The sequence below is a fragment of the Erithacus rubecula genome (genome assembly GCF_903797595.1).
Source record: "Erithacus rubecula genome assembly, chromosome: 24".
Taxonomy (NCBI): domain Eukaryota; kingdom Metazoa; phylum Chordata; class Aves; order Passeriformes; family Muscicapidae; genus Erithacus; species Erithacus rubecula.
In genome coordinates, this window is record NC_136676.1 from 7259907 (window position 1) to 7284526 (window position 24620).

A 24620-nucleotide genomic window follows, 5' to 3' on the forward strand; every position below is an offset into this window, starting at 1 on the left:
CTGCCCCTGCTGTACCCCCAGCGCCCACAACTCAGCCCTGGCTCTGTCCCTCCGTGCAGCAGCCCCGTCTCACCACCAGCTCCCCAGTGGAGCCGAGCGGGCACGGCTCAGCCCTGCCTCCCACGCGGGGCAGAAGGGGACACAGGGACGTGCACAACAAAGGGACCCTGCAGCTGGGCCAGAACAGGCCGGCCGAGGGGCAAACTGCTGCAAAGACCAGCCTGGCTTTGCAGGGACAGGAGGAGGAGAGCCCAAGCCGGGCTTTAGCATGGGGTTAATGAAAACACGCTGGCAGAGGGGAGGAGTGTCCCAGCTGGGAGAAGAAGGGCTGGATGGGGCAGCTGGCACGGTGGTGTGCAGCAGCAGCCCTGTGCCATGCAGAGCAGTTTGCAGCAGCTGCCCTGTGCCATGTAGAGCTGGGTACAGCAGCAGCCCTGTGCAATGCAGAGCAGGGTGCAGCAGCAGCAGCCCTGTGCCATGCAGAGCTGGGTGCAGCAGCAGCCCTGTGCCATGCCAGAGCAGTTTGCAGGAGCTGCCTGTGCCATGCAGAGCTGGGTGCCGCAGCAGCAGCCCTGTGCCATTGCAGAGCTGGGTGCAGCAGCTGCCCTGTGCCATGCCGAGCATTTGCAGCAGGCTGCCCTGTGCCATGCAGAGCAGTTTGCAGCAGCAGCAGCCCTGTGCCATGCCGAGCTGGTGCAGGCAGCCGCAGCCTGTGCCATGCAGAGCAGTTTGCAGCAGCTGCCCTGTGCCATGCAGAGCTGGGTGCAGCAGCAGCCCTGTGCCATGCAGAGTAGTTTTGAAGCAGCTGCCCTGTGCCATGCAGAGCTGGGTGCAGCAGCAGCCCTGTGCCATGCAGAGCAGTTTGCAGCAGCAGCAGCCCTGTGCCAGGCAGAGCTGGGTGCAGCAGCAGCCCTGTGCCAGGCAGAGCAGTTTGCAGCAGCTGCCCTGTGCCATGCAGAGCTGGGTGCAGCAGCAGCAGCCCTGTGCCATGCAGAGCAGTTTGCAGCAGCAGTCCTGTGCCAGGCAGAGCAGTTTGCAGCAGCTGCCCTGTGCCAGGCAGAGCTGGGTGCAGGCAGAGCTGCCCCTGGGGCAGCAGGGCTGCTCTGGGGACACGGCTGCTGGCTGGGGAGGGACAGTGCTGTCACTTCACAGGGCCGTGCACGCCGAACAGATGGAGCTTTCATATTCCTATTGAAGAGCTCTGAGCCCAGCTGAGCAGCTCCGTGCAGGAGGGAGGTCCCAGCGCCAGCTTTCCAGGAGCTGCAAGCTCTCATTCGATTAATTATTAACGGCATTATTTGGGGCGGGGAGGGGCAGGAAAGCAGGGCTGACATGCATGCACCGTCCTTTTCTCTGTTAACCACTGTGGTGCAAACTTGGCTGGAGAGACTCCAGTCTGCCCAGCAGCCCTGAACAGGGAGGGCAGCAGGGCTCTGGGGTGGGAGGTGAGGATGCTGCACACTGCAGATTGTTCATACTCGAGCTGCAGTCCCTAAAATGGAGCCAAAGCCTCAGAGCAGAACGCCACTGGAGCATTGGGAACATGCTTGTGAGGAGCACTGCCCTGGCACTGCCCAGCCACACGCTGGGAGGAGGCAGGGAAGGCAGACAAATGCTCAGCCCCTACCAGAAAACATTTTCTTCATTTCTCCAGCATGAAGACCTGTGCATTATCCCAGGCAGGGCCAGGGCAAAGGTAGAATATGCCAGGCATGGCCCACAGTGTCTGAGAGCGGATTTAGTGCGTATTCTCCCCTCTTCAGTTTATCAATAAAACATTTTATTGCTTTTAGCCCAGGAAATGACCTTGGATTAGTGGATGCTGTCTGTTCTGGCTGACCTTGGGGAGTCCACAAAGGCTCTTTAACAAGCTCCTGTGGCCTGGAAGCATGGATCCTGCCTGAGCGTGTGTGCAAGGGGAAAGCCTCGGAGCCAGAGCGGGATGTGACAGCTCCAGCACAGCGCTGGGCAGCCAGGAGAAAGAGAATCAAAGACGTGGGAGGAGAAACCAAGTGAGCAGCCAGGCTGTCCTTCCCCAGGAGCTGCCAGCTCCACTCCCTGCTTTCCCACAGCCAGGAGGGCTCTCCCCACACAGCCCATCCACAAACTGAGCAGGAAAGACTGGGTACTGCTCTGGTCCCAGAGCCAGAGCTCAGCCTGTCTGCAGCCCTCACTGCCTGCCTTCCTGCTGCCTGCCCCACGGGCACTGACAGAGCCCAGGGGCTCCTTTCCCCCACCTGCAGCTCCCAGAGCCTGGTTCAGCCCTGGCCCAAAGGGGCAGAGGGCAGAGCCAGTGCCCCCCACAAGCCCATCTGCTTCCCTTGGCTCAGCCTTCTCAGCTGCAGAGTCCCCCTGCCAGTTCCTGGTGACAGGGCAGTGAGGGGCAGCACACCTGAGAGCAGGGGAGCCGTGGCTCTGCAGACCCTGCTACCCTGCACGGGGGCTGCCAAGGCTGCTCCTGTCTCTCACCTGGCCATTCAGCTGCTCCCGTGCTGCTGCTGGGGTTTCTCTGGGATAAAAGCTTATGAACACTGGGAGCCCCTCCTTTCCCCAAAGAGAAAACTGCCACAGCATCTCTGAGAAGTGTGCATGTTCTGTGAGGAGTGAAATTCTGAAGGGAGGGAATGGGACAGAGAAACCAAGAGGAATTTCCCTCCTCAGGGCAACAGACACTACAAGGCAAGAGCAGTGAGTGCTGAGCTGCAGGTCAGGGCCGGCTCCCTGCATGCCCCAGGCACAAACAGCCCACCCTCCTGCAGCCCTGGCTGCATCCCCTGCACACAAACACCTTTTTCAGCCACATCCTCTCCAAGGTCCCTGGCACTGGACACACAAGGTCCCATCCTCTCCTGCAAGCATCTCACCCCTTCCTGTCTGCCCACCCTGCAGCAGGCAGGGCCCCTCCCCAGGGGCTGCTCCGAGCCCCAGGTGCCCTCCAGCTCCTGCAGCCGCATCCTCCCGGAGAGCAAGCCCTAAAGTGTTAACGGCGATTGGTGAAATGGCACAGCAGATTGCTACAATAAATAATTTACTGATATTTATAAATATTCAAATCAGCAAGCTTCAGAAATTGAAAGGGGGGGACTCAGTTGACGGGGAGGAGGGATGTTTAAGGAGGGGAGGGGGGTCTGACATTAATTCCCAGGCTCTCCAAATTCACTCGAGAACTGTTTCTCATTTCAAACAAATATTAAATCTTTTGGTGTCAAGCCTCCAAAAATAAAATACCAGAGAGAAAGTCACCAGCTCCTTGGTGGCCGATGCCTCGTCTGCCACGACTCTGGGTTCCCTGGGTGGAGCAGGCACTGCTGGGGATGGTGCAGCCTGAACTGGCCAGGGCACCAGCACGAGCCCAACACCAACACTGCAGTGCAGCCCACCACAGCACCAGCCACCACCCACCACTGGGATCCCCAGTACTACTATCTACAAAACCTTGCCTTCATCTTCCAGGAGGTTTTCTAGATCCTGCTGGGAAGAAAGGGCTGGATGTTGGTGGATGAAGATGGAATCAGGACTCCCAGCTCCCCTGGGAACACGGCTTTGTGACAGACACGGAACAGGAGGTCAGACCTCCTGACTTTCACTCCTTGCCTCTGGAATGGAATTTGGTTTTGGTGATTCAAGCTGGGGATTAAGAGCCAGAAATGCTGGCTTCCAGCCTGGTTTCCAACCACAGTGTAACTGTCGTGTCTCCCCAGCTTTCTGTGCCTTAGTTTCCTCATGCAGGGAGGGAGGAATGAGGACAATTACCCACCAGTGAGCCTTGCCCTGGGCTTTGGGGTCTCTCTATCAGCACTCTGTGTCACTGTGCTGGATTGCTACAGTCTTTTCCACCTCTGAGCATCCTACTGACCCTTAGATAGCCAAGGGAGATGATCCCATGTTTTCCCCTGGACCACCCCATTGGTAACACAAGGCTCCAGCGTGGGGTGAACTTCCCCTAGATGAATAATGGCTTTTCTAATGCACGGGCAGGCTGTCAGCTTCCCTACTCCCAGTGTTTTATGGGTTTAACTGAACGGCTCTGAACTCCCTAGTAAGAAATAAAGTTATCCCTCAGCGTCCCTTCTAAACATTTCACTCAGTGCAAACGGTGTTTAAGAAAAATGAGGACATATTTCTTCTTAAGGATGCAGTATCCCCCTTCAGAGGCCTAATTTATGCCATATATCACTGGCCAGGGAGAGAAAGGCAGTGCAGACCTCACACTAGGAGTGAGCTGGCCCTAGCACAGCCACCCCTGCTGCAGTGGTGCAATGGGCTGCAGCTCCCAAAGTCCTGCAGGGCCCCTGCTGAAGGGCTGGCTGGCAGCAGAGCAGGATGGACACCTTGGGATGCTCTGCACTGTGCTGCCTGCTCGGCTGCTGCATCCCAGTCTGTCCTTCTCCAGCCCCTGCTCCTCTCCAGCCCCTGCTCCTCTCCAGCCCCTGCCCTTCTCCAGCCCCTGCCCCTCTGCAGTCCCTGCCCCTCTCCAGCCCCTGCCCCTCTGCAGCCCCTGCCCCTCTCCAGCCCCTGCCCTTCTCCAGCCCCTGCTCCTCTCCAGCCCCTGCCCCTCTGCAGCCCCTACCCCTCTGCAGCCCCTACCCCTCTGCAGCCCCTGCTCCTCCCCAGCCCCTGCCCCTCCCCAGCCCCTGCCCCTCTGCAGCCCCTGCCCCTCTCCCCTCCATGGCTGCACACTGAGAGCCTCCCCAGCCTTCAGCCTCACCCCTCTGGCCTCCTCTGACACCCTTCTCACCCACCTGCTGCAGCTGCTTTTTGCAGGATCTGGCACAGCTGGTGGGGAAAGGTTCAGCTTGGAGCAAGGATGGGACTAATCCTTCACAGCTCTTTAGTAACGCACGTCTGAACCTTTTCCTAGGCAGATCTCAAACATGACTCTGAGTGTGCTTTGATCTTGTCTGCCCCAGCTCCTCACTGGGAGAGCCACTAAGGGCCTGCTTCTCACCCGAAAGCTCCTCATCTCTACCCTTGCCTTGGCCTTGCTCTGCACCCATGTGCCCTGGAGCTTCCAAAGGAGAGGAAAACAAAGCCTTTCTGCAAACAGGTTACACAGGAAGCTTCTACAGTTAGCAGAAGGAGCCGAGTGTAAAGAGGAGGGAAAGAAGTGGGTGACAAGAGTCAGGAATTCTGATTCTGCCCCCTGCTCTGCTCTCGTTCCTTCTCTGTGGGCAAAGGACATCATGCAGGCTCCCCTTCTGCCTGGCTCCCCTTCGTGCATCACCCCTTGGGAAAGGATTTCTTGCCCAGATTAGTGGGCCCAGTGCCTTTGCAATTTTAGGTACTACTGCAAATCAAATAACAGCAGAAGAAAAGCACTGATAGAGGACAGATTGAAGCTCAAAGTCCCTTGTGTCTTGCAGCAAACTTCCTAGTTCATTTGTCAATGCAGGATCTTTGATAAGACATTTCAGCAGTTTCCTTCCTATGAAAACCTGCTCTCAGTGCTCCAAGCCAACGCAGTGAGCAGGGTCTTGGGCTCCCCAGGCTGAGCAGCAGCTCCCTGGGAGCCTTCTGTCCTCACCATCTTTCTTTCAGATAACATAAAGCCAAGAGGATCAGCTTTTCTGATCCAGTTTCTCTTCTTCGCCTTATTTATTTGTTATTAATTTTTTAGTCCGGTTAAAAGGTTTACTATCCAGAGGAGCATAAGTAGCCTCACTCAGCCTAAGTAACTCTATGAATCAAGAACTGCTAACATCTACATCACAGTCCTGCCATCAATCTCCCCACAGGTTGTGAAGAAAACCAAGGGGGAAAAGCCGTGAAAGGGAGAGTGAAGAGCAATAGCTCATCACCCCCAGGTCCCTGCAGGCTCCCCGTGGCCCTTGGAAAACTCCCTGTGAAGCCAGAGGTGTTGTCTGGGCAACTAAATGCAAACAGAGCCCAACTTCAGCTCTCCAGAGCGGGGCTGGAGTGCTGTGCCTGGAGGAGGCAGACAGGGAGGGAAGGGTGGTGGGAGCAGAGGCTGGGAAAGCCAAGCTGCTCCCTGGGGTGGGAGCCAGCTCCCAAGGAATGAAGGTGAGGCCAGGACAGGTAGCACTGCACACCCTCCTGAAGGCTGCAGGAACAAGGCAAGGAGTGCAGGAAACACGGAGATGAGATCAGGAGCAAGGCAAATACCTGACACTGGGAAAACAAAAAGGGCCAAGGAGACACAACACATCTCTTAAAGGACAGATTCAGAAGGGAATTGCTCCGTTTCATCAGTTCCTCTCAGTGATTTTACAGAGAGCCCAAAACCACCATGACCCAAGTCAGGGGACAGCAGCTCCGTGGTGTCAGGCTGGGCTCATCCCAGACTGAGGACAGGGGTTAAGTGAGCCAGTCCTAAAAGAGGGTCCTTCTGACCCTTTGGTAGTTGGTCGGCAGTTTAAGAGCAATTTGCAATCCCTTTCAGCACTATTAAGCTCAGACCCAACAAAGAATGCAGGCTGCTAATTAACTGCAGTGGGAAGTCGGGAGCTAAAAGGAGCTGGGAGCCTGAATGCTTGCTGCACCACTAAGAAATGCAAGGCCAGAGAAAGTTCATTATTGTGGTCTTCCAAGGTCCTGCAAAGTAAATCAGTGTGTCAGGCTGCAGGAGGTGAGTGAAACCTCAGCAAGGGCTGCATACAAAGAGCAAAGCAGAGCATCTCAGCCCTCCTGCTTGTGTCACACCCTCTGCAGAGCCCCTGGCTGATGCCTGAGCTGTACCTGAGCAGGTAACTGCCCTGGGCTGGGGGTGCAGCAGGGGCACTCAGTGCCCTTAGAGGTTTCTGTGGTCCCCAAGGGGGGCTGAACTCTTTAATGAATCCAGAGCGGGTACCATCACACACAGCACTGCCAGCTCAAGGGTCTCGAGCCCCTGAAGGTGTCTGTGACCTGCAAATACTGTCAGGAGAAATGCTTCCATGCTGTGGGAAGGAACAATCAGGCCAGAGGAGAATGGGCTCTGTGTGAGAGCAGTGGGTCCTGCCTGAGCTGTGAGCTCCCTGTCAGAGCAGCCATGGCTGGGCCATGTGGGCACTCAGCCCGTGCTCCCCAGGGCTCACACTGCTCTAATCCCATGTCTTGCCTTTTGTTGCTGTTCCTCCTGGTCATTAGGGCTCATCTTCTTATCTCCTGTGTCCTCCTGAGCCCATCCATGTGCCTGTGCTCTCACTGCCTGCAAACCCCCTTGGTGGAACACACGTGCATGGAAACGTGGCTATGCAGGTCCAGTGCCACAGGCAGAGGCACCAGGAGCTGCACACCAACACCCACAGCTGCAGGCACAGCCTAAAGCTCACCTGCACAGGTATCACACCTGCACACACATCGGTGTACACCGAGACACAGCACCTGCACCTGCACACACCTGGCTCTGCTCAGCCCTGCACATGCAGCCAGCACCCCACAGAGCCCAGGAACATCCCACAGGGTCCAGGAACACCCTACAGATCCCAGAAACACCCCACAGGGCCCAGGAACACCCCACAGAGCCCAGGAACACCCACAGAGACCAGGAACACTCCACAGAGCCCAGGAACACCCTACAGGGCCCAGGAACACCCTACAGAGCCCAGGAACACCCTACAGATGGAACACCCCACAGAGCCCAGGAACACCCCACAGAGCCCAGGAGCCCCACACACAGCCTAGGAGCATCCCACAGATGTAGAGCCAGCACAAGTAGCCCAAGTGTGAGCAGAGCAGCCCCTGCACTCACACCACACGCGCTCAGCATCGCCCCGTGCCTGCGCAGGTTTTCCTGCAGCCTGCGGCGGGAAGGCAGTGGCTGCCAGCTGGAGCCTGGCAGAGCTGCAGCAGGCACAGGCACGCTGCCATGCCAGCAGCAGCCCCTGTGCAGCCCGTGCCCCTCGGAGCCGGGGCAGGCAGGGCAGGGATGTCCCGCCGAGCTCAGCCCCAGCAGTCAGCGTGCGGGCAGGGCAGCTCTGCCTCTCCCTCTCCCTCTTCCACTCGCATCTTTTCATGAACTCTATTTCTCTTTCCTTTCTGAAAACAACTGAGCTGTAAATACTGTTTAACCTTCTCCCCCCCTTCCCCCTCCCCTCCGCACTATAAAAACACAAATATGCCATAACTCAGCTGGCTCAGCCGCCGCGCCTCCAACATGCCCTGCTCCAGGCCTCTCAGGAAGGTCATAACAAACGACTTTCCGATTCAGTGCTCCTGAAATAATTTTGTGTATTAAAACCTGAATCTGCACTTTCTGGACCGAAAGCCTCTCTTAATTACGGCAAGCGTCCTTGGGATGGACAGCGATCCTCGGGCGCGGCGCTGCCCGAGCGGAGCGGCTCCGCCACCAGCGCCTCCCCTGCCCCCTCCCGCCGCCCCACAGCCCCCCTTGCTCCCGCGCCCCCCCGCCTTCCCTTTGCCCAATCTGTTTTCAAAGTGTGTCTGTCCTTTATTAAATTGTTTTCTTTTCCACATTATCAGTTGCCATGGAGACCTCATCTCTCGGATTATTTGAATTTCATTATATCTATTGATTTGGGAGCATTTCATCTTTTTTATTGTTTTTCTGTCAATTTTCAAAACGAATAACCATCTAATTTGCGTCAGTGCTGATTATGTTTGTCCCTCAATAGAGGTCGGCAGCTGCGTCGGGGAAACAAATCAATGGGAAACCATCATAAACCTCCCCAGTACAATCTCCAGGATATGTGGGTGACATTCCACGCCTGCGAGAAACACTCATCATATCCAAACTTCTTTCTTTCTTTTCTTTTTTCTTCTCTCCTTCTTGTTTTTTTTTTTTTCTCTTTTCCTCCTCACAGATAGCTCTACTGGTCAGTGGCAGGTACCATTTAAAATCATATTTATTTTACCCACAGACATGTACAATTTTGGGCACATCACATTTTCAGAAAGGGAGGGGACAAGGGTAAGAGAAGTGTGAAGGAATATTTTCTTTTTGTAGGAAAGAATGGAAGAAAAGAACGATGAGGTAAAGAAAAAGGAAAAGTAGATGGGGATTGCAAATTGCTTACTATGTTTTTTTTTTTTTAATAATTTATGCAATTTTAAGCATTTATGTATAAATTTTTTAATAAGCCACCCTGGAGCAAAATAGCCATTAACATCCCAACGTCCTTCTGTCCAATGGGCTCTTGTGCAGGATCAATTTCCGAGAGTACTTTCCTTTTTTTTTATGACATGATAAAATGCTTTTAAAGCAACTTACACAAATATGGAAATTTTTTTCCCCTCCTCTTTTTTTCCCTCTCTCCTTTTTTTTATTTTTTTTTTATAATAACAGCCTCTACTTATTCACCAGGGAGAGCAAGTGAGTGCGAGTGTGTGTGTGTGTGCTGGGGAGGGCAGTTGGCAGAAGGATAGACCCAGCCCTAACTGGAATGGACCTGCCTGTCCTTCTAACAAGGGCATAAACTTTCATTAGCGATGCACACAGTCAAAGGCAATTTAGGGAAACGCGCTGTACAGAAAAGGAAAACCTCAGCGTTTTTCCTCGGTGGCTCCTTGGCTCCGTCCAGGGGGCTCTACCCTTGAGCTCTGCAGCCAAAGTGACCCCGGTGGCCGAGGGGGGCCCTGGGCTGGGGCTGCCCTGGGGCGTGTGCCCGCACCCCGAGCTGGGCGGGGGGCAGGCAATGTCCCCGTCCTGCTGGAGCACACTGCTCCTGCAGCAGGCTCCCAGTACCTGCTGCTCTGCCCACTGCACAGCCTCCCCTGCAAGGGGCTGCTGCTCCCCAAGCTCTCCCTGCCGGGTCTCTGCAGCTGACAAGGAGCCCGGTGCCCCTCTGGGGCATTGGTGACGAGCCGGCTCTGCCCACACCAGACAGATGTGTCGCTACTGCTCCTGTTTCCACAGGATATGCAGAACAGTTATTTTTGCAGCTGGGACATGTTTGGCCTTACACAGGAACCTGGAAAATACCATTCCTAAAGGGATGGCTCCTGCCCTGGCCCAGGAGCAGACGCAGCTATGCACGACGGGCACGAGCGCACGGCGGAGGGAACAGCCCAACACGAGGGGCTCGGAGGGGCCGAAAGCCATGACCACGTCTTGGAAATGAAACAACACTGTCTCTCCAGCCAGCATTCTCCCGGCCCTTTGGCTTTGAGCTCTATGTTATACACACCCAAGTGTGGGAATCCCTGTGCATGTCCCTATTATTTGCTCCAACATGAAGCCCTGACAGTGGTTTTCGTACAAGAGCAGATTTCTTTACCTTTTTGTATGGCATACATCCAGAGATAACACAGACCTACGAATTTAATCCCACTGACAGCAGGTCTGCACGTTACTGGTACCTTTCACAGACCCCTGCACTGAACCAGCCCTGAGCAGCCCCTGTGCAGGCTCAGCCCCTGCAGCGCTGGCTGGCACAGAGCTGGGCATTCACCTGCCCCATCCGCTGTGTTTGTGGGTATTTGAATTAAAGCAGAGGGTAAAAAAATATAAATTCCAGGGGCAGCCAATGCTCAGCTGGAAAAACACAAAGTGCCGAGAACAGCAAACCCAATCAATAACAATCACAACCCCAGCAGTGGGTGAGGAAAGCATGAACTGTTTTGGCCTGCTCCCTGCATGCTCACCCACTTGGGAAAACACACACTCCTCAGAGGCCCATGATTTCATCCCCTCCCACTCCACCCTATACTCACTCTCACCCTCACCAAAAAGCTCTATGGAGTGCAAGTCCCCCAGGCTCCTGTTCTGGCCAGAAACTCAGCAAAGGGGAGAGAGGAACAGAGGAACTGCACCACTGGCACCTGAGGAAGGTTCTTTATCCCAGCAAAGTGCTCCTGACACCAATACCCTCATAACCTCCCCTCCCCTCCAAAGTTTTGTTCTCTGTGCCCCCCTGCCCATTCCAGTTGCTGCCCTTGGCTTTAGGGTGCTCTCCTTCTCCCATCTTCTTTCCTCAAGCTCCCAGCACCATCCCACCTTTCTCCTTCCCAGCATCTCCTGCCAAAGCTCTTGTGCCCCAGTTGCACTCCCACACCCTCTTCACACCCCCTCTACCCTCAGCCGGGTCTGGCAGAAAGATCTGGGCTTCCCAGAGGAGCAGCCCTGCCAGGAGCTGGTGGCCAGTGACCAGCCTGGGGATGGGGAACATGGAATCCTGTCAGGGAAAACACGGGAGCTCTCCCTTCTCCTGGTCTCACGTCACTCTCCACTCAGACTGTACACATTTGGGGGATTTCACTGCAGCAGCAGAGGTCAGCAGGAGTTGAAGGTTTTCAGATCATATATATCACTCTATATGGTCTTGTCTATAGTGAGTGCTAAATATAGCCAAGCCAAACCTGGAGGTGACTTCAGTGCTGTGGTGTGGGGACGGCAGCCCCTGCACCGCCACTCTCCATCTCAAAGCAATGCAGATGTCACAAGTCACAGTCCAAAATCAAGGATGCCTGTGAATCCTCTGTTCTCCCACTGCCAAGAGTGTCAGCCAGGCTCTCTCCCTCTCTCAGATCTCCATGGTTCCTCATTTTGAGGAGTCAAAACTAAACACTGTCTTCTTGCTTCAAGGTCCATTTTCTCCATGAGATGTTGGACCCTCCTATGTGTGACATGCCAGTATCTGTGTCAGCACAGCTACTTAAAAACTTAACCAGTGGAAGAAGCTCTGAATAGAAGGGGAAAGTCTCTTGTGTGGGTCAGAATAATTAGACTGAGCTCAAATTGGCTTTAGGCATCTGCTGCTGTGTCTGAGCAAAATCAAGCCGTGCTGCTTCCATCAGCATCTCTCTGCTGTTGGCCTCACCCTGCAGAACTGAAGGGATCACATCCTGCCTTGTATAAGGCATCTCTGGGAACAAGACTTGCCTCAACTGAAGCCATAAAGCCTCCTTATCCAGATATCATTAAAGCCAGGAGAAAAGAGGCCAGACAGAGAGATTGAGATGAGCCATTTCCCCAACAAACTTGCTTCCCTTTTTCATTCGCTCCTTTCTTTTTTTTCCCCCTTTAACTGTCATTAAAATAACAAGTTTCTGTTACAGTCTAAACATTCCCACATTGTATAAAGGGTTATGTTACACCAGAGTCACCGCCGGGCCCAGTGTTTGCACAGAAACCTCACTGCAGGTCCCCCCTCCTGACGAAGTGACTTATTAAAGTTTAAACAGTAATTAACAGAACAATAAAAATAAAGGGATGTTTGGGGAGTCGTAGTGCACACAGGGTTTTTGGCAGTGCCAGCACTTTTCAGTGCCCTGTGCTGGCAGAAAAAACGGCTGCAAAACCAGGGGGAGTGCTGGAGAGGTGGAAGGCAACAAGGGCAAGGCACAGTCAGCCCAGCACGAGGGGCAGGGGGCTGCAGGCTGCAAGGAAAGGCTTTGGGGACGGGGACAGGATGCCCAAGGGTCACCTGGCAGTGGTCACCGCCAGTCCTGCCCTCTGTGTGCACAGCAGCAGCACCAGAACCTCCACCAGAACCTCCACCAGAACCCCCACCAGAACCCCCACCAGAACCCCCACCAGAACCTCCACCAGAACCCCCACCAGAACCCCCACCAGAACCCCCACCAGAACCTCCACCAGAACCCCCACCAGAACCCCCACCAGAACCCCCACCAGAACCCCCACCAGAACCTGCCCTGCCCCTTCTCCCCTCTGCTGCCACAGCCTGCACAAGCCCCACACATCTGCCTGTCTCAGAAGCCAGAGCTGCGTTTTGGGGAAGCGGCTCCTTTACTTTAAAAGAGTAGCAGAGAGGAAAGGGCAACCCCCGAGCAAACCCCTGAGAACAATCTTGCAATAGAGAGACCTGCCACAGGAGACTCCAAGAGCAGGCCCCTTGCTGGGACCTGTAAGAAGACAGAAGATGTCTTGTAGGGACTGACCCTGCCCTGGCCTGAGCAGGGCTGAGCTGAGATCCAACAGCACGGGCTGAGCTCTGGGCTCATTCCCCCCGAAATGCAGCCAGAGCCAGCACCACAGGGTCCATCCCCACAGCCTTGCCAGAGCCAGAACTTTCCCAACCCCTGTGAAGCTGGCTAATCAGAGTTCCCTTTACAGGATAAAACCTGCTTTCCACTGTTTTCTTCCCATTCCCAGTAGCTTGGCTTGCCCAGGATGAGCTCTAGAGCATGTGGGTACAGTTTAAGCCCAGGTTGTCAGCCCTCCCTGTTACCAATGTGCAGCAACTCAGAAAGATCTCATCTGAAGATATTTTTGGTGCCTATTGTAGCTATTCTCAAATGTTTGTCTCAGTAGCTCACAGTGCTAGCTGGCTCCAGCCCTGATGTGTGACTCAGTACACACAGCATTGTGCAGTCCCATGTTTGCTAAATCTCTTCCAGTACAACTGCTCAGTTTGCAAATAAAAAGACAGCTCCGTGAGGGTGTGAAGAGGGAACTTCATCTTCTGTGCAGAGGAAACCCAGTGAGTGCTGCCTTGAGCCTCTCCAAATCCAGATCTGGCTCCTGCTCTGTCTGGGGAGCAGCGTGGCTCTGACCTGACCTGGGGACTGTCCTCCTGCCGTGAGGACACACATGGAGACATTCCCTGCTCAGGATGTGTTCACAGAAAACCTTCCTGAATCCTCCTGAGGTCCTTGAGTCCCACTGCCAGGGAGGAAAAGGGGATGTGGCAGACACTTCAACTGCAGCCTTGTTTGGCCAGCAACACTATGTCCTCTTATCCCCAAACTTCTATTGCAACATTTTTTTTTTTTTTTTCTCTGTGGCTTTTCTACCTCCCTGGGAAATTAGCTGCCACTGGCTTGTTCAGACTTGCCCCAGAGACAGTTTCCAAAGTAAGCTCCTGAATCCACTGCAAGTCAGGCAGGGCAACTTCTGCTTGAAACCCCTGATCAGCTGAGCTGCTGGCTCTGTTTTTTCCTTCTTTTTGCTGCCCCAAGCCAGCTGGATGCACAGGAGCAGCAGCCAGGATTCAGCTCTGGGGCAGGATGTTGTGTGAGGGCCAGCAGTGCCCAGGAAAGGCAGGTACAGGTGTCTGTGTTCCTGACTCACTCCTGAGCTCTCTGCACGTTCCCATTCTCTGAACTGATGCTAACTGAGCTGCCAGTCCCTTCCTGGAGGGAAGTTTCCATCCTCCCACCAGCTGAGGATGGGCAGCTCATCTCCAGACATTTAGCCCAGTGCCTCAGCTCCTCCCAATCTGCTGGGCTTGATCCCTCTCTGGCTGATCTTATGCTCATGTCATTCTGCTTGGCTCAGGAGAATCATTTCCCAGCTGACACCACATCAGTGACAGAAGGGAGCTTATGCCTTTCCACTGCCACTCACACTGAACTGAGAGAAAAAGAAACACCACCCAAACCTGAACTCTTCATCCCATTCACCCAGCTGTGGGATGTTTCTCAGCTCCTGGCTGAGCTGGAGTCAGGGTCTCCAGACTCTTTTGCAGTGAGAGTGGCAGTGCTTGAGAGGAGAGAGGTGTTGAACAAGTACAAGCAGGTGCAAATAGAACAACAGAAGGTGCCCCCAGGTCAGCACTCACATGCATTTTCCTCGGCCATGTCTGAGGAGACTTGGAGTCAGAACAGAGCACAGCTTTGCATGGGGGTCTCAAATATGTTCACAATGCAGAAAGACTGTCCTGTGCACTTCCTTTTCCAACACGTCGTTCAGGATGTCTCTACAGCAATGCCAGTAACTGCCTGTAGGGAAGGTTATGTTAGAAGTTTATCTAATGCACTCTTAATCATCTGGTCTTGCAATCTACACTGGGAAATCAGAGCAGCCAGCATGGTATGACCCTTCCTCCAGACAACCAGAGTTCAGATACCATTATCAGGGGTAGCCTGGTCCATGTCCCAGAACTTAAGCTCTCTTTTGCTTAACAGGCCATGAAATTATTTAGACTATTCTTCATGTTACATTCTGTTATACTTGTAATTAACACAGAAGATCAGCAGCACCATATTCTGTATTTTGCTGAATACAGGGGAGACAGTACTCAGAAGCACTTAGTCTTAACCTAACTCTGTCCTGTTAGGTTTAGGGGAAGCCAGCTATTCAGAGCAGATGTGTCCCACAAGGAAAGGGTTGAGTATTGTCAGAGATCTTAACCCACATCTGTCTACAGTATGATATGGGACCAGCTCCCTAAAACCTAGCCTTACCTCCTTTTTCAGAAGGGACTTTTAAACAAAAGCAAACAGCCTGCCAGCACACTGAGTGTTCAGCACCATCTTCAATCAGGGAAGCCTAATTATACCCATTATACTGATGAGGAAGCACTGGCACAAAGCTATGCATTCACATGGCTACAGACACAAAGCAAATCAGTGGCAAAGCTGGAATTAAACCCAAGAATCATGGTGATGAGCTCATCACCCACCTCAGCACAGCCCCATGCAGCTGGTCAGGACCAGCCCTACCCATGTCCTGCAGGTTACAGAGCCCTCCACACACCTGCTTAACAACTAGAAGTTTCAGTCCCCATGCTGAGATGGTCTGGGGTGCTCGGGCACTGGTCACATCAGCTGGCCCACGAGGAGCAGCCAGCTCAGCTCCCTGCATGGGAGACTCTGGTGGGCTGCAGACACCCAACAGCCAGAGCACCAGGGCTGAGCTGAAGAGACCTGTGACCACAGAGACAGGGATGAATCATCTGCTCCTTCTGAAGCAGCTTCATCAACTCCCCTGCATGTGCATCCTCACAGCAGGTCCCTACATATTAATGATTACATTGGACATAAAGCCCAGGGATCTCCCTTGGCACCAGGGTCCAGGACTTGTCCTGCACTCTCCCTGCCAGGTGCTGGGTGCTCTGGTCTAGGAAAGGCTGCAGAATCCCTTGGGACTGAGAGTCATTACATAAACAATGCAGCAGGATCATGGGCTGTAATTGTACAAGTGCCAGAGGTCTTGGCACCAGAGTTTGCCTCAGCAAGGGCCTCTATATGGAGACCCAAACAAAACAAACAAAAGCCCAAACTCTCTTAGTGCTAAATGAATAATAATAAATAGTAAATAATAAACCTAAGAGCCAATCTAGCAGGACAGATGTGAGGTGCTGGGCCAGCTCTGAGGAAACACCAGTCCTACAGCATTTGCCCTCCTTCCCCAGTTTCCAGTACGCTGAGCTCAGGTCACCAGGTTCTTGCAGGGTTAGGTCCAGGGGGAAGCCTGGGACTTGTGTCAGCAATGTGCACACCCCACCCACCCAGTCAGATGGGTGGGAATCACAGCCTCTGTGCATCCTGGACTGGGATGTTCATCTGCCAAGTGAGCACGCACCAACTCATGCCCAGCTCCCTCTTGTTGCAGATCTCTCTTTAAGAGCTAAAGGCAAAAAGAAGCAGATGGAGCTGAGCAAGGGAATCCAGGTAGGTGTGAGTCCGAGAAGCCTCTCCCCAGCATCATTACAGTCTGGACTCAGAGTCCCCCACCTGTTCTGTGCAAGCTGAGCTCCCCGCAGGACACCAGGAGAGCTGCTTGGCAGGGACACGGGCTGAAACAAAGGGCCTAATTTAAGTATTTTTATAACTCGGTGCTTGTGACAGTGGGTTTAGCAGTTGCCAGCCATCTGGAATAAAGAATTACAGCCACCTCCCCTAATCCTATATTGCCTAAACCCTAAAGCTGGTTATGGCGCAAGGATGAGGCAGCAGGTTGGGAGGAGACAGTGATGGCAAGGTGGGGGTGGAGAAGGGACTGCAGGAAAATTGTCAAACTTATTTCTTTTTCCTGTGAGGTGCTGGGCGGCCCCAGATATGTCAGAAGTATTTTTGCTAAGATTCAAGAGAAGACAGAATGAACAAAAACAGAGGAGAGGGGAGACAAGGAGTCCTCCGTGGCCACACAGCCGCCTGCACCACACACACACGCACAGAGGCTTACTGGTCTGCGCAGGGCTGTCAGGTAAATTAGATCTGAAAGCTGACAATTTCTGACCATATTTCCTTGATTATTTCAAACAAATGCACACCAGCCGCTGTAAGGAGATTAAAGTGACATAAACGTCCCGAGTGGGAGGAGGGAGGGCAGAGAATTCAGGTCACCCCCATCCGTCCCCCATTTGACAGCCGCTATATCGCTATCCAATCCAATAAAAAAATCCCCCCCTTTTGCTTTAATTAATTTTACAGCTAGCTTGCTTAATTACTTTCAATCAAAATCCTCCTGCCATCGCAAAATTAGAGATGGTTGAGCTCCATTAGCCTAAATTCTTCATTTCCATATAGAAAGAGGCTCCCTCGGCAAAGCCAACAGGGCTCCCTCCCATTCTGCTGCCATCGGACAGATGCCCGTCCCTCTGTCTGTCTCCAGCTCCTTGGCAGAAGGAAGGTGGGAAAGCCACCTTCTCCTTACCCAGAGCATCTTCTTGAGAGCCCTGGGCATGGGAGGCCTCTGTGCTCCCAGCAAAGAGCACAGGAGGTGAGCACAGCCTGCCCTGCTGGCACGGGCTTTTCCACGGCCCTGCACCTCTGCTGCGCCCCAGCACTGGGGACAGGACCTGGAGGGACACTGCTCCCACTGCAGCTGCTTTGAGCCCTGCCACCCTCACCCCACACACGTGTGCAGCCAGCACTGGCTCGAGGTGATCTCAGACGTGAAAGCACTTTGAGGGGACACAGGGGCAGATCATCTTACATGTGCCTGCTCCTTTGTAGCATCTGGCACTGTGGGCCACAGACCTGTGACATTCCTGCAGCTGCCACAGGCATCAGCAGCACCTCCCTCCTGTGAACAAATCCTGAGCCGTCCCATTTTGGGGACAATGGAACCTCCTCTGGAGCACAGGCAGAGGCAGCAATAAGCCTAATGACACTGTAGAGAAGACAGGAGGAGACTGGGCGGAGAGGATGGATGGGAGGAAACCCTGGAAGGAGCTGGACACTCTGGGAGCAGAGGAGAAGCAGCTCCTCTCAAAGGACTACAGGAACTGGAATTCTCCCAGACCATTCCATGCTCTCCTCCCGTCTCCTATAGTCTTCTCCTTTTCCACACACCCAAACCAATTGCAGAGCGACGCTTCTACTGGAATTTTACCTGCACTCAGTACTCTGTGCAGGCACTGAGCCCTGGGACCAGCCAGTGGAGCCCAGCCCCTGCTCCCTGCTCCCAGCACGTGCCCAGGGCACACCAGCACCTAACCCGGAGCTGCAGGAAGGTCCCACCAGCGCTGCAGCCTCTGCACCTTCCCACCCTTCAGAAAGCTCCCGGGGATTTGCAGGCACCAGCAGCTCAACTCCTCCCCAGCTCCAGGGAGGACAGGGCAAATCCCTCTTCTTTAGAACAAAATGAAGAAGACACAAACACAGACCTATTTTGTTTATAAGCTTAAAACTGAATCCAATGGCGCATCTATCTGGGGATTTTAGATTAAATGGTTTAAGAAACTCAAATAGGCTTTTTAATCCGGTCAAATAAAAAGAGCCCCAAAGAAGCAAAGAATTCACTCTGCTGAGCCTCACACCTATGCAGGCAGCCAGGCTTGAATGGCTTTCTTGCTCTCTGCCACTCCTCCCCACCCTGTCATGGGACAGAGTGTATTTGCCAAAATCTGGAAGCTTAGGGTACACCCCGTTCAGGACTTGTGAAGACTTCACTTTCCCATGGACAACCCGCTTCTTTCACACTGCATAACGCCTTCTTCAGCCTTTCTGTGTCCTTCTATGCTTGTGCTGTCCAGCTGGGCCCTTCCCCTAACACCTGGCAATGTAACACCTGGCAATGCAAGTGCAGCACCAGCCCTGGTTACATCACCAGTGCCAGCCAAAAAAATCCAAGAGATGACACCAAGACCCCTTATCCCCATTCAACACAGACATACAGGCACAGTTTTTCACATGAACTTCATTCCTGAATGCTTCACAAGAGAAGACAAGGAGCCATGTGCCCTTGAGATGCAGAGGGGGCCAGCAGGGGCTGCCAGGGGCTGCAGCAGCTGGACAGTCAGCCCAGGTCTGGTGGATGGAGACCAACCCTACACTGGCTTGGGGAGCGTGAGGAACATCTGGAGCTTAGTCCTGACACGATGCACAGGGCTCTGGTCTCTGCTGGATAACCACCTCTCCAGGACTGGCAGGCTCCAGTGTCACATCTCACCAGCTTTCCAGCAGAAACTGTCCCCTCTTCCCCAGTGCTGCTGTTTCACTCCGGAAACGCTCAGAACCAGCCTTCCCCTGAACATGCTCTGCAATAAAATTCCCGACTTGTGTCTCGCCTGCTCCAATGCTCAGAGCAGCCAGGACAATAGAACAGAGAGGCCCTAAATCCACCAGACTCACCCTAAATAGCAATGGCCCATAATTTTGCCTGACATTCAGGAGCTTGTTATTCTTTCCCCTCGTCGCCTGGCTGGAGCTGTTCAGACCCATCAGTGTTATTCTATGCATTAAATGTGAAAAAAACCAACTCAACAACAACCCGGAGAGTTTCCAAGCCTGCCCAGTGAGGGCTGAAGGGGCAGTGACCACAGCTGAGCCGGCAGTGAGAGAGCAGGAGCAACCAGTGCCTCCAACCCAGACCCACGCACCCTGCAGGGGAACAGCACCAGAGGGTCTGCAGAGACCCCCAGCAGAAACAAACACCCTTTCCTCTGCTTCCATCCCTACCAAGGGAACTGCAGTATCTCCCAACCCTTCCAGTCTCCCACCTGGTGCCTGGGAAGCCTGCTGCCCACCCCTCCCCACCACCCGGCAGCAGGGAGCTTCAACCACAACAGTTTGGGGTTTGGGTTTTGGGTTTTTTTCCAGCTGATTAAGGACCTGCAACAGGATGTAGGGATTACAGCAAAACCTGGCTGCAGATCAGCTGGGGCACGGAGCCAAGGCAGAGAGCGAGGGTTGCCCCGGCCTGGCTGCCAAGCCGGCGCTCTGCTGCAGGGAGGCAGGAGCTCCGTGCTGGAACAGGGCCCTGCCTCGCTGGCCTGCCGGGAACGGCCTGCAGCCCAGGGCAGGGCTCAGGACACGGCCCCTGAGCCCACGGCAGTCCCTGTGCCCCCGCTCAGGCCAGGCCCTGCAGGGGCAGCTGCTCCCCCGCCTGCGATCCGATCCGATCCGAGCAGCAGCCTGGGCTGGAGATGCCTCATGGCTCCCTGGCATCTCTGCCACAGCCTGCACCATGCTGAGCTTCTAGTGGGTATCCTGGAATAACACACTGCAAAATACTCTGTGCTGAGTTTTTAATCCAGGAAGAAGTGATCAGGGAAAGCAATAATCTCAGTTGGCACACGGAGCACAGCAGGATCTTGCTTCTGGGGAAGCATCAAGAGCAGAATTAGCTTCAAGGAAACTCTGGGGCTTTTTTTCCTTCTGCTAACACTGATCCCTGCCTGGACCAGCAGCAGCAGCAGCAGCTCCCAGCATCTTTCTAAAGTGCCTGTCACTGCAATATCCAACCGCTGATATCCCCTAGGGGACATCCCCCCAAGCTTGGGTTTTCCACATCCCTCTGAGATTGGAGCAAGAGGGACAGCGGCAGTGGGAGCAGCCCTCGTGTCTGACCTGAAGCTGTTAGCCTCGAGTCCTGTTTTAATCAGGTCTGGCAGAGCTGATGCCTCGCTCCCCAGCCTGCCATCTCACAGGGATAATTTGCCAGCGCCTTCCCAGAGAGGTCTGTGGAAATGCTCTGCAGAGCTGGAGAAAGCCTCCTCTTCATGGCCAAACCCCTGAGCCTCATGCTGGCACATCTCCCTCAGGCTCTGTCCGTATAAAGGAGACCACGAAGATGCCAGGACCTGGTCCCCTTTTCCAAGCACTGCCTGGCAAGACCTGGCAGGGAGAGGGGGAAGCTGCACAAAGCAGCAGAAGGAGGTGGAAATCTGTCGGGCAGCAGCAGCACAGAGAGTTCTTAGTGCTGCCCACCAGACCCATTGTAGCAGAGAAACTCTGGAGTCAGCTCCTGCCGAGCTGGGGCTGCAGGGGAAAGCAGGAGTTGATATTGCAGGCAGAGACCACTGGGATACCACTGAAAGCTGCTAAATATGACCAGGTTAGCACTTTAGTCTTTAATGGCAGGTCACCATTAATAAACCCAGGGCCCCAGGGTGCAGTACAGAGCCTCCCTCCCCCCTCCCCAAAATACTCATTTCATTAACTTCTCTGTGCGCGGCGCTCAGCACCTGCCAGAGGCTGGGCAGCCAGGAGAGCTGGCTTAAGGACATCTCACAGCAGAGCCGACTGTTCCTCAGACAGGACAGGGCAAGGCAAGCCTGCACAGCCCCCCTGCTCCCCACAGAGCTCCCCTCTGCGTCCCCAGCCCATGCTGAGAGCAGCCCACAGCTCCTGGTCCCACTCGGACAGGGCAGCCTGGCAGAGCTCCGACTGTCCCGAGCCCACGGCCAAGGGCTGAGTGCTGCTAAAGGACAGCCAGACACACGGCCCTGAGCCCCAGCACCAAGTCCCTGTGGCTGAAGACACTTCCCATCACCGTGCCTTGCTCACCCCATCTCTGCAGAGATGAAACAGCACCGATGGCCACAGCAGGGATGGGCAGAGGGGACTCTGGATCCAGGCAGGGAAGAAACACTACTTGAATAAAGAGACTGGGCAAACAATAAAGGCCAAATACTGTTTTGGGGAACCTGGAATGACCCGTTGGATAACCCCAGTATACAAAAGAGTGAACCTGGCCATTGCCAAAGGTAAGTGGCAAGGGGGGAGCCAGCACAGCGTGGGACTGCTCTGTGTCCCCACACACCCCACATCCTCAGCATTCTCACAGACACTCCTGCAGAGGCCTCTGGTCCCAGGGCTCAGCACAGAGGACAGATGACAAGGTGAGCAGCAAGCTTTGCTCCACCTGCTTCCACTGTGACACCGACCATTTCCCACAGGGATGGTGGGACGGAAGGAGAAACAAATATATGTCCCAGCTGCCAAAAATCCCATCCTGAGTCTCTATCGATCTGCCCTACTTGGCAACTGAAGCCACAGCCACCGTCTGTGGTGCTTGATCAATAAGACCTGGGCAGACAGGGAGGGAGAGGCCCTTTTATGGGAAGGCGGTTCTTTATGGGGAAGTATTTTGATTTTTAGAATGAGTGCAGAGTCAAGGAACAGGAAATACCGGGACTGGAGCCGCAGTTTAGTCTGAACTCATTTCAAATACCTGCTGAGCCCTTTGCACTGGGGACCTGCAGCCCATGGGAGTTGCCCCAGCCTTTGTCCTCTCAGCCACCCTGGCTGCTCTCAGCAGAGGTGTCAGCTGCAGCGACGGGCTGGCACATCCCTGATGCACAGCAGAGCCTGGTGATTCTCCAGGAGCTCCCTACAGATCCTCCCCAGGGACCTGGGGAGAGGCAGAGACTCTGCAGCTGTGAGAAGGAATGGCTGTGCTGCTCCAAGAGTCCCTGGAGATGTCTCCAGCCCCCAGGAGTGGCTGCAGGGTGGCCGGCCGGGAATGTCTCGGCTGATTGGTGATTGGTGGCTGATTCAGCAGAGGACAGCTCTGGTGGGCTTGCCCACACCATCTCCATCCTGCCCTCTGGGAAGCACCATGCCCTGCCTCAGCCCCTGCAGGAGAGGGGTCTCAGCCTGGCAAGGCACAGGGAGCCAGACAGCTCGGGGACCCCGGAGCTGATGAGCACCACTGACCCCTTTCACCCTCCTGTGCCTGCAGACCCTTCCTGTGCTCGGGTCGTGGAGCTGGGCCACGACCACTGGGCCCTGTGTTTGCCTGCTCTGGTCTCTCTGGCACTCTGCTAACTTCGTGCCCGTAACACCACCAGGACAAGGCAGAGAAGAGGAAATGCTTTTCCTGAGAGCAAGAGCTGGGTAGGGCCAACGGCAGTGGCAGAAGTGCCCCATTTCCAAAGCCAAGAGCGACTGGCAGCTCGTCAGCTCCAATTAGAGCTGCCTGCAAGGGGGACGGTGCATTGGGTGTCACCTCCAAATGCCCTTTGGTGGGGGGGGGACAGAGAATCTGCAGTTGTTCCAACGTTTCTTGCTCAGCAGAACAACTGTTGCAGTCCTTTTAGTACAAACCCAGCAACTGTTCCCAAAAGCTCAGCCTCCTCAGCTCCTGTCCTTAAAAAAACCCCACCAACCAATCTCCAAAATGAGGGCTTCTGAGTCAGGGCAAAAATGTTATTAACAAAAACATCACTCAGGGGTGGGACACCTGCTCCCTGACAAGCAACTGGCCTGCCTGCCCATGGTTGGAGTATTACATCAGACCCCAAAAGGAGAAAGGAAAGGGAGGGAGAAGGGGAGAGAGTGGAAAAGAACAGACAGAGGGAGGATGACAGCAGAAGGGAGTAACAAAGACAAAGAAGAGCAGGAGAGGGGAAGCACAGAAAGAAAAGAGCAAGTGCGAGCGTATGTGAGAGACAGAGCAGGAGAGAGCGGAGTGTGGGGGAGCAGGGAGGTGCAATAGAGGGTGGGAGTGCATCTGGGAGACTCTGCAGCGTGGGCATATGGCACAGACCGCAGCTGAGAGCAGCCAGAGCACAGCACCGAAGGGGGAAAAGCAAAAATCTTGGGAAAGTGTAACAAGAAAATAGGGAGGAAGAGAGAAACAAAGCTAAAGTGAAGGACATCGAACAAATGAGTCTGGTGAAGCAAGGGAGCAAAGATAAGAGCAGGGAGGGAGGGATGGGAAATGGAGGTGGGGGCACTTGGGATGGGGCAGAGCCAGGGTGAGATCAGGAAGAGAGAGGAAAGACAGAAGAGGACAGAAGAGAATAGAGGAATAAAAGAAACAAACAGAGGTGAGGGAGAGAAAGATGTCTATTAAAAACCTCAGTGCATAACACAAAATGTCAGGGTTTATAGCTTCATTCTTGGCATTGCTGGTACTGAGAACCCCACACAGAAATGTCACTGCTTGTCATGTTTAATCACCTGCTATTTGTTAACACCTTCGCTGCGAGGAGCCTGCCCCTCACCCCGCAGCTCTCCTCTCGGAGAAGGCGCTGCGCAAACAGGGCTCGGCTCCCCGCTCTCCAGACAGCTGCACGGCTGGGCAGGGCAGCAGGCAGGGCCATCCATCCCCAGACGGGCTCTGGGCACAGGGCAGGACTGCAGCAGCAGCAGCGGCGCAGCGGGAGCACTACGGGACACAGGAGGCGCCGGGAGGGGGGAGATGCTGGGGGCAGAGGCTGCAGGCGAGCGAGCTGGTCTGGAGTGACCTCGGGGAACAGCAACAGGCAGCAGCGAGAGGGGAAGGTCAGCTCATAAAATCAAGGTGCAGAGGGGCAGGGAGGAGCAGGGTACAGGGCCCTTCTCCTGCTGAAACAGCCCCTGTGCTCCCATGCCACTCGTGTCCCATGCTGAACACATATAAATAAAACTCCTGAAATCCACGCAAGTCTAGAATTCTCCAGTCTGTTTGCTTGAGCAGCAACTGTCACATAAAAGCAAACATCCAAAGCTATTAAATGTACAGTTACAGTTCCTTGCTCTGGCATCTGTGCTGGTGACTTTGCTCCAGTTCCCCCAAAGCCGTACACTGATGGCATTCCCCTGTGCCAGGTACTCGTGCCCCCATGTCTGCACTTCCCACCCAGTTACATACTGATGTCTGTCTGACATCACATTGCACTGCTAGAGAAATTATTTTGAGGTCATCACTAGACAAGACTTTTCCCTACTATTTCATGCACTCCAATTGGAAAGAAACAGAAAAATGCTCCCTTCCATACAGCTCTCCCACACCGGCAGTAAAGATGAAAATCTTACTCTACAATTTTCAGGCCTATGGAAAGAAATGGACCCCCCACCTAAATGAACTAAAATGTAAAGAT

At 54.2% G+C, this 24620-nt stretch overlaps 1 protein-coding gene across 12 annotated transcripts in view; it reads right to left on the reverse strand.

Annotated features, from left to right (window-relative positions):
• Positions 1 to 24620, reverse strand: part of CASZ1 (castor zinc finger 1) — a 189503-nt gene that overhangs the window by 46369 nt on the left and 118514 nt on the right. For 6 of the 12 annotated variants that reach the window (XM_079326042.1, XM_079326041.1, XM_079326038.1 and 3 more), the window contains one exon: positions 14421 to 14580. The exons of the other annotated variants lie outside the window; for them this stretch is intronic. In XM_079326042.1, coding sequence (XP_079182168.1) covers positions 14421 to 14439 — 19 coding nt within the window. In that variant the 5' untranslated portion in view covers positions 14440 to 14580. The remainder of the gene's footprint in view (positions 1 to 14420; positions 14581 to 24620) is intronic. 12 annotated transcript variants of the gene reach the window in all.